We start from the raw sequence: 12,947 nt of genomic DNA on the forward strand, positions 1-12,947 counted from the left end.
GTTTATTTTGTTTAATAACATGACAAGCGAGGTATGAACACAGAACTGAGTTTTGTATTCTTTAATTAAGACCATTACTCTTGTCTTGGAGATACTTGCTTTGCTTTAATCCTTCTGGTTCTGCATAATGGAAGAAAATGACAGATTGTTGCTGTTTATATTACAGTAGCTTTTAGGGATAACTACATTTATACTCCAAATAGGAAACAGCAGGGAAAAAATAAGGATCATTATCAAAGGAAAGAGCAAGTGGCTGGTCCATAACCATCATCACACAGAAATAAGCCAGGAATAAAAGCAGATTTTCCCCAGCTCCACATTTGTAGCTGCCACAAACTTTACAGAAACAGATTTTCATTTATTTATTTATTTGTTTTATTTTATTTCAGTTATTTGTATCTGGGGATAAGGATGCCTAAAATAGGACTAAAGGTCCTGTCTCAAAATCAATAGGAAAATGAGAAGATGTAATGGTCTTGTATCAGCTTTACAGATGTAATCATGGACTTGCCTCTCTGCTACTGGCTGTTAATGAGGCTCTGATTTTACCTGGAATAATGAGGTTTAATTCCAGATAGTCTGGAATTGATGGCTGCTTTCTCTGGTGCTAAATCTCTTTTCATATCCAGATTTACCCCTTACCATGATTAAAACTTTGGATGCTGTTTTCAGCAGCGGGGTTTTTGTGGGTGTGTCATGGTGCAGTAACCCTACCAATTGCCCTTTTGCTTGAGTTTTGATCATCCTACAATACATTGAAAGGCTTTAGCTCAGAAATTATCTCCAGTCTCTGAACTTCCTATTTTACTCCTATTTTGAAGAAAATGCTCCAAAAATGTGGAGGCTCCTTCCTCCTATCTGAAGTTAAAACACACAACATTGTGTTCTCACCTTCACTAGATTTTGTGATCTGCTGCACTATATACAAAGAGCTTTCTGTCAAGGCTACCTTTTTATTAATTCCAGAATTTCTACTGCCTACTAGAGCTGCTGGTACATCTTGTTATTGTTGCCAGTACTGCTCACACAACAACTTAGACTATTATTGTGCATTTGGCCTCGAGATCTTGAGGGAATCCAGTTGGTATTAGTAGCTGCTAGTGGCTCCCTTCCTCCTAGAGATTAAATACTGAAATTAGCTTTATGCCAGCTATATATACATATTATAATTCAAAGAAACCCCTGAATTAGCTACATTTACACTTCCATCTTAAATCATTCAGTGAAAGGAATTTTCATTTTGAAATCCTATTTAATTTTTCTCCTTTCTCCAAGTCACGATGTTCCTTCACTTCTCTCTTTTTTTACCTCTACCTTATGGTCTGCTGAACACAGAGCAAAGAGCTGCCCTTGCTCTACATTAATGTGAGCATCTTTTGGGGCTAATAAATCCAGCTGGGAGGGAAAGTCTGGCAGAAAAGCAGGGAATTTGGATGTTACTTTTCTAATGCCCTAAAGGGGTTTATCAACCTGAGTGTCTCAGAGGCATCTAGTTAAACCTTATAATCCCTCCGTAATTCTTTCTACCTTAATACTTTAACATACATCTGGAAAGTTCCCCCTGAAATTCCACAGAATGAGTGGCTAGTCTGTGACCAAGGTCAGTTTTTCACAGATCTAACACTACAAACACAAGCACACACAGACACACACCCAACAGGTGAGAGGCTCCAAGCAGCACACATTGGTTGGCTGCTTTGGAGGTTTTTGGCTGGAGTATTTTGGTGGGGTTTTGTGCATATGTGTGGCAAGTTTCTTCCTCCTTTACATGAAAACTCTTAATTTTCCTAACAGCTCTGATTCCTTTTGTTCTACAATTGACTCCATTAATTAATTTTCTGTGTATTTCCTTTGTCCCTGCTGCACTTTGGATCATTATTTAGTAAAAGCTTTCAAGGCTTGTCTCTGATTTGTCTCTCTTTACATAAATATTTGGTGCTACAAAGCACTTTGATTCCCAATTAAAAATACCACAACGGTCACTATGATTAGGGCTGTGTCAAAAGAGTTCTGGATATACTATCTTAATATTTTTTCTTAATAATTATTCTTTTGGGAGTGTGTGTGGCAGAAATATTTAATATTAGAAAAATTTACTATGAGAATTATAAGGGTGTAATGTCAATGTAATTAAAACTACAAAGCTTTGTAAATCAATTCAAAGCAGACCAACTAGAAATAGCCTCTGAAATGTTACATGTTTTAGTGCCAAAATATTGTTTAGCTTGAAATATCATGAAAACCATGGCAGTTTTCTCTATGAGATGCAAAAGGTTTCAACCACTTAATGTAGGGACTTAATTCCTCTACTTCCCATAATATAAAGGCTATGTGGAATTTAAAAGGAAGAACATGTATTATTGATTTTGCACCAGCCCTGAGGGGCCCAGGCAACAGCTGCAGAACGGTGGCACGAGGGCTAGGGGATCTGGAAAGACTCTCCTTAAATGTGATTAACAGGGAAAACAAGGTATTTTGGCTCCATAATTCAAAGTAGATTCAGTTTAGATTGTGTACAGCCCCAGCAACATAATCCAGCAGCAAGCTCCAGGTTCATCCAGTCACCACAGAGTATCCCCACACTGAGACAGATTTCTTTACTTACTGCATCCACTTCAATGCTGCAAGCAATTTCAGCATATGGAGACAACATTTCCATTAAAATTCCATAGCTAATTAATATCCTTTCTGTGTATGCTAGCAGGCATCCCTTAGGTAGAGGATTCTCTTTCCTTTATATAGATTTAGAAAAGTATCACAGTCCTTCCCTACTTTACACTACTCTTTGTGTTCACCATGGCCCACATGACCCAGACCTTTGGGTCAGCCTAAAAGTTCCTGGCTCAGGTAGAGCAGCAGTGAAATTGTGAGATGTGAATTCAGAGCAGCTGCTCTGCTCCTCTTTGCCATCTTTGGGAGTGGGATTTGCAGTGTCACCAAGAGTGTCACTGCCACACCTGAAATGTGAGCCACAGGAAAGTGATTTCAGGCACATTTATTTCAGTGGTGGGTAATTCTGTGGGGCTGAATAAACTAAAAACATTCAATCTTCTAATGACAGAGGGATTGAGGCCACCCTCAGCAGGTTTGCAGGTGACACCAAGCTGAGGGTGCAGTGACACCCCTGAAGGACAGGGTGACATGCAGAGGGAGCTGGACAAGCTCCAGAAGTGGCCCTGGGAACCCCAGGAGGTTTAACAAGGGCTGGTCAGGGCAGCCCTGGGATCAGCCCAGGCTGGGAGGAGCAGAGGGAGCAGCCCTGGGAGAAGGACTTGGGGGTGCTGGGGGTGAGAGCTGGAGCTGCCCCAGCCCTGAACCCCTGCCCTGGGCTGAGCCCCAGCCTGGGCAGCAGGGGAGGGGATTCTGAGCCCAGGTGAGACCCCACCTGCAGAGCTGCCCCAGCACAGGGAGGAGTGGAGCTGCTGGAGAGAGGAGGCAGCAGCATGGGCAGAGGGATGGAGCAGCTCTGCTGGGAGGAAAGGCTGGGAGAGTTGGGATTGTTCAGCCTGGAGAGGAGAACCTTTAGCATGACCTCATTGTGCCTGAAGGGAGCCCACAGGAAAGAAAGAGAGAGGCTGTTTACAAGGGATGGAGGATCAGGACAAGGAGGAATAGCTACCCACTGCCAGAGGACAGGCTAGATTAATTATGAGGAAGAAATTCTTTGTGAGGTTGGTGAGGCCCTGGCACAGGGTGCCCAGAGAAGCTGTGGCTGCCCCTGGATTCCTGGCAGTGTCCAAGGCCAAGCTGGACAGGGCTTGGAGCAGCCTGGGATAGTGGAATGTGTCCCTGCCCACGGCAGGGGTGGCACTGGATGAGCTTTAAGCTCCCTCCCAACCCAAACCATTCTGTGGTTCTGTGATTCTATGATCACTCACTGCTCTCGTGGCTACTGTGCAGTTGGTAGTTTTACCCTGATTATTCCTAGAAGAAAACAACATTCTCATGAAAGACCATTATCAAATTAAGCATCCATTACTGTTGTTTTGAATCACAGCACAGAAACAAAGTACTTGGGGTCTGCTTTGTCCTTCCCAAGATGTAAATCCACCTGATCCAGAGCAGGACGTTGTAGAGATGGCTGTAAGTGCATTTGGTGCTGATGTTGCTGTCTCACAGATTTATACTGGACTTGGCCTCCAAAGAAGGGGAAAGTAGGTAATGGGTATTTTACTGCCTCTCCTCTTCTTGTTAAATTGTCTTCATTTTTTTACTTAGCATCTGCCTCACTGAGTACTCATCATCTGCTACTGAGCCATCTGATGTACAACAGATGTTAAGCACTTAGTGAGGCAGAGAAGGAGGTAAAAGTGTCATATCATGATTAAATACTTGCTCCAGCTATTCTATAGGGTGACCATAGTGCTTTGTTCTTACATTTAATGTTACAGTGTACTGAACAGGAATAGGCACGTGGTTTGGATTAAGCTTGCAACTGCTCTAGTAAAAATAATCCTGTTTTTAAGTGAAGGTTTTTTTCATAGTAAGAAAAAGAATTGCAAAATATTTTAAATGCGCTTCAGAATTATGATTTATGTCTGTCATTAAGATTCTCATCAGAAACTTGGCTGGTGTTAATTGCTGCATTAACTTCTCTAGGATTATCATATTTTTTACCATGCTTGTGTAAAAGTGAGATTATCTGGCAGGCTTTCTTTCCCCTGCAAGCATTCCAGCTGAAAGCTGGTGCAGTTTATGGGGCAGCAGATTTAACCACAGGAGTCTCTTCATCCTGCAACAGTAGCCTGAGCAGAGTAGGAAATGAGTAGAAGTTGGAGCTGAAGTTGCCATTGAAGCAGAATTAGTTAACAATCTGCTTCCAAGTAAATTTTAAGAACTGAGAAAATTTGTGGAATATTGTCGTGCACCTCCAGGTATTTTCACATTGACAAGGAGGAATAAGGAGGGAGGAATTCTTCTTCTTATTATTAATAAGGAGGGAGGAATTGTTCTTCCCTGAGAGGTGTGATTTGTATGAGCAGGAGCTCTTTGCAGTCAAGGGTGAGATTCAAACCCCAGAACAATGGAGACCCAGTTTTGGGGTCTTAACTAAAAGGCAGAGCTTGGGATTTGGAAGGGTTACCTGGCTCAGTGCTCATAAATCAGAGCAGTGGCTTGATGATCTATTTCCTATAGAGACAACAGGTTTTCCACTAACAGGACAATCATATTCATGTTTTCATAGGAATTCTGTCCAGATTTAGCAATTCTTTTGTACTTTTGTTTGAAAGGTTGATTTCAGTGATACAATATTAATAAACAAAAGAAGTTTAAAAAAATTCCAAACAATTTCCAGGAAGGTGTAATTATATAGTTTGACAAGTATCCTGCACTTACCAAGTATCATATTTAATTAAACAAAAAAATAATTTACTTCCACAGTAAAGTAGTGATTTCAAGTGTGTGAATCACCAGAAATAGCTTTTGATTATAAATTATCACAAAATTTTGCAGGATGAGGAAGACACAGGTATTTCAAGCATTCCATTTTTATTTGAAGCTCAGTGGAGTGACTAGGACTCTTCTTGCTGGTTTCATGAGCTTTGGAAACTGGTTCTACAGCCCAGTGTTTGGAAAACTAACTCATCAGGCCAGCATGTGTAATTTTCCAAATCAAATAATATTTTTTTTTTTTTGGTGAAAGAATTGAAGAGTTCTTTCAAGCCTCACTCAGGACACCTGTGGTCATGTTGCTTTCTCCAGTTGGATCTGAGTGATAAAGTTCTGGAATGGTCTGCCCAGGGAGGTGGTGAAGTCACCATCCCTGGATGTGTTTAAGAAAGCCTGGATGTGGCATTCAGTGCCATGCTTTAGTTGAGGTGTTATGGCTGGGATGTATTTGATGCTCTTGAAAGTCTCTTCCAACCCAGCAGTTCTGAGAATTCAGGGAGGCTTCATCCATTTCCTTTTATTTTATGGCGTGTAAAGATTCTGACAGTGCCCTTCTCACTGTTCTCTGCTCTCACACCTGCCCTGGAGACCCTGTGCATTGCTTGTTCAATAGTGAAGTTTTGTTTTAGTTCTATGGGCTTCTTTTTTGGGGGAGTGCAAATGTTCCCCTTCTATCTGATTTCTCCAAGGACTCTCTGTCCACCCACCACACCTCTGTGATGTTGAGAAAGTCACAGTACTGGAAGTGTGTCCAAATCTGCCTGTTTCCCACACACATCCCTGTCCAGGCACAGAGAAGGGCCCCTAGGTGCACCACTTTCTGCACAGAATGAATCACAGAACATTTTGGGTTGGAAAGGACCTTGAAGATCATCCAGTTCCAACTGGATTATGCAGTTCCAAACCACACTAGAAAGCTTCTCTCCCTGGATGCTTTATTTCCCAGCCCCCATTAGAGCTCCAGCCCCAAGCTAGCAATGCTTGAAGCCCTTGTCAGAGGATTAGCAAGTCTGGCACCTGAGCTGTCACCTCTCACCTTGTCTGGAGCCCCCTCTGTCCCCAGCTGCCACCGTCCCCAGAGGGGCTGTGCAGCCCCAGCTGCAGCAGCTGTTCAGCCAGGTGGTGACCTGCAGGACACATCTGCTTCCAATCAAACCCTTCCCTCGGCTGCAGGGTCCAGAATTTATCTGATCTTGATTTTCTAGGAGAAAAAGAATTATTTTGTAATGACACGCCAGTGTGAATTTACCCAATTAAGGACGAGTGGCTTAAATAAAGTAGGTATCATCCACATTTTATGTACTTTTGCATAATTTACTTAATTTTCTCCACTGAAAGCAATAAATTTACAAAGAGTAACAGTATTCCTTAATGACTAATTTTAAAACAAGCAGTTAAATAAGGAAGTAGATTTTATTTTTTAAAATAGACTGTATTTGTTAAATAATCAAAGACAAGTATAAGCAGATTCTTCTTATCCCTCTGTTTAAAATCAGGTAAAGAGAAATCAAAGTAAGGCAATAATATTAGAATGTTATTGTTTTGAACTTCACTGGAATAAGGAGATAACCTCCTTCCCTCTAAAGTTGTCGACCTCTTTGCAACTGCTAATCATCAAAGACATAGTTTAAATAAGCTAGATAATACTAAGTTACAAACAACATAACTAAGTTATAGCAAGAAACTTACTTAATTTTGCAGTTTGTAATTTCATGCTGATTTTTAAACTGCTGCTTGTATTCCCTAACAAAATAGAAGGAGGAAGACAGGCTATTTTTTATTAAAAAATAAAGAGAACAGAAAAGAAGTGACTTTAGAGATTTTGCCCCTCATAATCATTGAAATAGCAGATTGCATCATTAATAAAGAAAAAAAACAATGTTTTATACACCATGTGGTTGGAATACCTAGAATGTTGTTGACTCACTCAGAATGTTTTTGCTTAATGCTGACTTTCAAGTAAGCACCAAGAAGAATAAGGTATGTTCATGTTGTGCATGTTATTATATTTACTTAGGCTTCTAGAAAATACCTAGTGCTATAGGCATATAAACCCCCAACTCTGAACAACCAAGATTCCTGCCCTAAAAAAGGGAAAAATATAAAGATTTAAAAAGTCACCAGAATATTTTTTAACTGAACTTTATTTTCATGTTTCTAAAATACCAGAATTTGGGATGCCATGGATTTCTCCTTGAGGCAAATTCAGATGTGACTTAAATGTCAGTCAGGAATAAATTAGGGTCTTGCATTTTCTCCAAAACAATGTAATGAAAGGGGAAGAAACTGTACAACCATCATCATTCATGTGGCAACAACAGATCTGATTGCAGCAGACAAAACAAGTTCTGTAAACTGTGCATTGTTGGGAATAATAAGAGTGGAAAATGCAAAGAAAATAATTTTTCTGACTATTTCCATGTAGCTCTGCTCTTCCTGTTGTCATTCTTCTAGTGGATGTGCCTCATCAGCCTAAACTGTTGGTTTCAGTATGTTTTCCCAGTGTGATGTAGGACATTAACTGTTCCTCCTAGTGAAACCAAAATGAGATGACAAGAAGAACATTAAAGTGATCTTTTAATTTTGTCCCCAGAGATGAAAAGTAAACACAACATGCTCATGCATGGCTTCCTGTAGAGATTCTGTAGTGCTGGAAGTCATCTAAAGAATCTCTTTAGGTGGGGAGTGGAGACCTGTTGCTATTCTAGGAAAGAATTTTGGCTCACTGTCTGTAAATCAATGCAGCTCCAGCTAGTAAAAAAAAAGAATCTTCATAATGGAATAGAGGGACAGTAGAGTTGTAGACAATTAGATACTAAACTCTTCTTTGGTCAAATAGAACACACAAAAATAATCTCAGCTGCGTAGGATTTCAAGATGTTAATCTGAAGACAGTCATAGAAAATGGTTCTTTGTCAGGCTTCCTTGACAGAGACACAGAGAAGGCAAATACCTGAACTAAATGTTCCTGTCATGCCTGTGGGTTTATAAGGAAACTTTTCTTTTGTGATTTTGCATTGTTAAGAGGCAATTTATACCTGCATCTATCTGACAGCAGATGCTATCATGCCTTAACCTGACACTAAAACCAGCTTTATTTTCCTCTTTCTGATACAACATAACAAAGCCATATTTTCACGCTGCAGGTCTTCCAACTACTGGCTGAACCGCATCCAGTCGTTCCTGTACTGCAACGAGAACGGGCTCCTGGGGAGCTTTTCCGAGGAGACCCACACGTGCACGTGCCCCAACGACCAGGTGGCGTGCCACGGCTCGCTGCCCTGCACGCTGGGCGATGGCCCCGCCTGCCTGAGCTGCGCGCCCGACAACCGCACGCGCTGCGGGAGCTGCAACGCCGGCTACATGCTGAGCCAGGGCCTCTGCAAGCCCGAGGTGGCCGACTCCACCGAGCACTACATCGGCTTCGAGACGGACCTGCAGGACCTGGAGATGAAGTATTTGCTGCAGAAGACGGACCGGCGGATCGAGGTGCACGCCATTTTCATCAGCAACGACATGCGCCTCAACAGCTGGTTCGACCCCTCGTGGCGCAAGAGGATGCTCCTGACTCTCAAGAGCAACAAGTACAAGTCCAGCCTGGTCCATATGATACTGGGCCTCTCTCTGCAAATTTGCCTGACTAAGAACAGCACCTTAGAGCCCGTCCTTGCTGTTTATATCAACCCTTTTGGGGGCAGCCACTCTGAGAGCTGGTTTATGCCTGTGAATGAAAATAATTTCCCAGACTGGGAGCGGACTAAGCTGGACTTACCCCTTCAGTGCTATAACTGGACGCTGACTCTGGGCAACAAGTGGAAGACATTTTTTGAAACTGTGCACATCTATTTGAGGAGTCGAATAAAGTCGAACGGTCCAAATGGCAACGAGAGCATCTACTACGAACCCCTGGAATTTATTGATCCCTCAAGAAATCTGGGCTACATGAAAATCAACAACATCCAAGTGTTTGGCTACAGCATGCACTTCGACCCGGAAGCAATCCGAGACTTGATTTTGCAGCTGGACTACCCCTACACTCAGGGCTCACAGGACTCAGCACTTTTGCAGCTGTTGGAGATTCGGGACCGTGTAAATAAACTCTCTCCACCCGGCCAACGTCGTCTGGACCTCTTCTCTTGCTTGCTCCGTCATAGACTCAAACTGTCTACCAGTGAAGTGGTGAGGATCCAATCTGCTTTGCAGGCCTTTAATGCCAAATTGCCAAACACAGTGGATTATGACACAACCAAATTATGTAGTTAACCATAAATGTGAAGCACAACACGAAACTTTGAAGGAGTTTTTACAGTGCTTTTGTGGAACAGTTTATGTTTGGAAGAGTAAATTTAAATTGTCTTTTCAATATCTGTCTTATATCAGTCAATACTGTTGGATGGCAATTTACACACATGAACTTGCTGACAATGAATATATTATACCTGCAGTTTTGGTTTATGAATGAAATAAATACTGACACCAGTCTAGAAGACATTCTACTTTTTACAATAAATTTCATTTGTAATTTTATATGTTCCGTGGCAATGCTTTTGTGCATTACATCCTCTAGAGGGAACATAGAAGGAGACCAATAAAATTTTGTAGCTGAACAGTTATTACAAAGAAATGCTGTGGGATTCTTTTTTCTTACACAAAAGTAGTAACTTTGATACACTTTTGTGTGTGTTGAACTCAGGAGGGGTAGGCAAAGAGAAGAGATTGACTCCAGATTTTAAGAGAAACTGTCAAAATTCAAAGCCATGGGATATTTTAATTTTAGGATGTGTATCTAGGAGTTCATTCTGGGCTGAAGTGACAACTGTAGCAATGCCCCACCTGAGGCTTGTCCTTTCCAAGGTGCTCAGTGTGACCCCAGGGTGATCCCAGGGAGTGTTTTAGGGTGTGCAGGAGGCTGGAGCTGTGGGATGGACAGCAGTGCAAGGCTGCATTAGCTCTACAGGAGACAGATGAAAGGCTCTCTGAAAAATGACCAAAATGATTTTCAAAATTCTCCCCCTGATCCTTTGCTTTGCATAGTTACCAAAAGAATCAAGCATATGTAAATGTTGCCTCCTCCCAAATGCACACACTATAATATTCAGAATTCTCTGTTTCTCTTGCTCACTCAAGTACAGCCATGCTGCTTAGATTCAAATTAATGTTAAAACTTTCCTTGCCAATGCAGATGTTTAGTAGATGTGTGTTTTTTTCCATTCTTTTCAGTGCAAGAATTTTCAGTTTTTAAAAAACTCCCCTTTTACAGATACAAGAAATACAATTTATAATGCTGCCAGTGCAAGTCATTAATTAAACATTATCAATTCCTGAAATTAATTAAATGTGAATGTCTGTGGATCAGGATTAGGTTCTTTGCTGTTTAACACATCCCAGCAGATAAAAAGCACGTCTGAGACAGCAGAACCTGGGACTCACAAGAAGCTTTTGCTGCCTCTTGCAAGAGAACAGAACAAATGGCTGGATTGTCAGAAGTGCCCATTAGTAAATGCAGAGTAAAATGAAGGAAATGGATACAAAATGGTTTAGTAGTCCCTCCTCAGATTCATTCTGAATCTGTGACTTAAAAGTCAATTTGTATTTTTTAAATGGGAAGGAATTACATAAAAAAAGATATTTTATGGGCAAGCACATAAAGCAAAAACCCCCATTTCATTCATACACAATTTTAATTCAGCTGGATTCTAATGAAATTAACTTTATTCATTTCAATTTGTTGTATTGCAGTCATTTGAATTCAGCCTAATCTAAGATGCACTGCTCACTTCCAGCAAGACCCCAGCAGCACAGAGGAGAAAACACCTTGTAGTGAATGTAGACAAGCTAAAGTACAAGGGCAGAAACTCTTCAGAAAGCCCACTGCCAAGGGAAATATTTTCCTTAGTGAATCCTCTCTCTCCTGACTCCTATAAATATTTATCTGCTTTATTGTTTCACTGCCACCATTTGGATAATTCCTCAAACCTTCTATACTAAGAAGTCACTCAGAACTAAAATTAGCAATTATTTTTCCCCCTTGTTTATTTTTGGGTTTTTTGTTTGGTTAGTTTTTGGGGTTTGTTTGTTTGTTTGTTTTGTTTGTTTTGTTGCTGGAGGAGTTAACCTCTGGAAGAATTCCTGTTTCTCTGCAACTTACAGCTTTCTTTTGCTGATAAATAATGTATCTCAGCCCCTCTTCTACGTGTCCAGATTTTGGCTTGCTCTTGCATTAGTAAGATCTCCCCAGTTAAAATTCTCAGTATTCCTGTTTTCATCTTCAAGTCTTTATTTTGCTCCTTTTTTATGCCTTTGGCAACTGTTATAACTTGCAAAATTAGATAGTTGTATTTTGCTAAGTACCTTGTGTAGTCTTTTCAAACAAGTGAATTCTCCTTCTTAAGATTTTCCCCCATGACTATTTTTTCTTTCTTGGCTGAGTTGTGGGGGGTTTTTTTTACATATCTTTCTCTGCCAAGATTTAAAGTTCTTCACCGTGCAGAACAATATCTGTAATAGAAGATACAGATCAGAAGAAGCCCCAAAAGTGGGACATCATTTAATTATTACACAACACATTCACTGTGTTGGACTGGAGCAGTGGAAACCTCCTGTCATTACTCACCAGCTTTGTGCCAGATTTCCTAGCCCACTACTCATGGACTCGTTTTGGATTTTGGAACTTGTAACCTCATGGAATAGGGAGAGTTTCTATTTTACCATAACTGAATTCTATAAAGATAAATATGATAGGAAAAAAACCCCTGTAAGTACATAGTGAGAAAAAAAAAAAAAAAGGCACAAGTTTATCTGGTTCTCAAACAGGAGACAATAATATTTCCCTTTTGACACTTTTTTCCAATTGGAAACTTTCTGTGTTCTGAAAAAGATGAAGTTCAGGACATTTTTTTAGAAAAAGATGAGTCTGGATAAGTCCAACCAGCAAAAAACTTGATCCTGTAGATCAAAAAAACTTGATCCATAAGAAAGTTTTGTAATAAGATATGAACCCAAGGGTGGAGAAGAAAGAGCTGTGGCTACATCCATGTGCACTCATTTCCATCTGGGCATTGCAGATATTTGGAGTGATCAGATCCTGGTACTTTGTGCTAGCATTCATCAATGCTGTTATTTCCTGCTATCAAAAACTGGAAAAAAACTCAAAAAACAACAAAGCAAGGAAAAGATGGTAATAGAGAATCACAGAACCATGGAAATCCAGACTTATTTGGGCTGGGAGGGACCTTAAAGCCCATCCAGTCCCATGCCTGCCATAGGCAGGGACACCTTCCACTGCCCCAGGTTGCTGTAAGCCCTGTCCAACCTGGCCATGGACACTGCCAGGGATCCAGAGACAGCCACAGCTTCTCTGGGCACCCTGTGCCAGGGCCTGCCCACACTCACAGGGAAGGATTTCCTCCCAGTATCCAGTCTAAATGTACACTTCTTCTGTTTAAAGCCACTCACCCTTGTCCTGTCACTGCCTGTGTACTGCACCCAAGGAATGGCACAATGACAGCCTAGGACAATATTCAGAACAAATTCCAGTATCTACAGGTACAATAACC

General features: G+C 41.0%; 1 protein-coding gene across 3 annotated transcripts in view; it reads left to right on the plus strand.

Annotated features, from left to right (window-relative positions):
- Window positions 1–10,015, plus strand: part of BRINP3 (BMP/retinoic acid inducible neural specific 3) — a 195,421-nt gene extending 185,406 nt beyond the window's left edge. For all 3 annotated transcript variants that reach the window (XM_064427756.1, XM_064427758.1, XM_064427757.1), the window contains one exon: window positions 8,538–10,015. In XM_064427756.1, coding sequence (XP_064283826.1) covers window positions 8,538–9,654 — 1,117 coding nt within the window. In that variant the 3' untranslated portion in view covers window positions 9,655–10,015. The remainder of the gene's footprint in view (window positions 1–8,537) is intronic.
- Window positions 10,016–12,947: the final 2,932 nt, after the last annotated feature.

This window comes from Passer domesticus, chromosome 7 (genome assembly GCF_036417665.1).
Source record: "Passer domesticus isolate bPasDom1 chromosome 7, bPasDom1.hap1, whole genome shotgun sequence".
Classification (NCBI taxonomy): Eukaryota; Metazoa; Chordata; class Aves; order Passeriformes; family Passeridae; genus Passer; species Passer domesticus.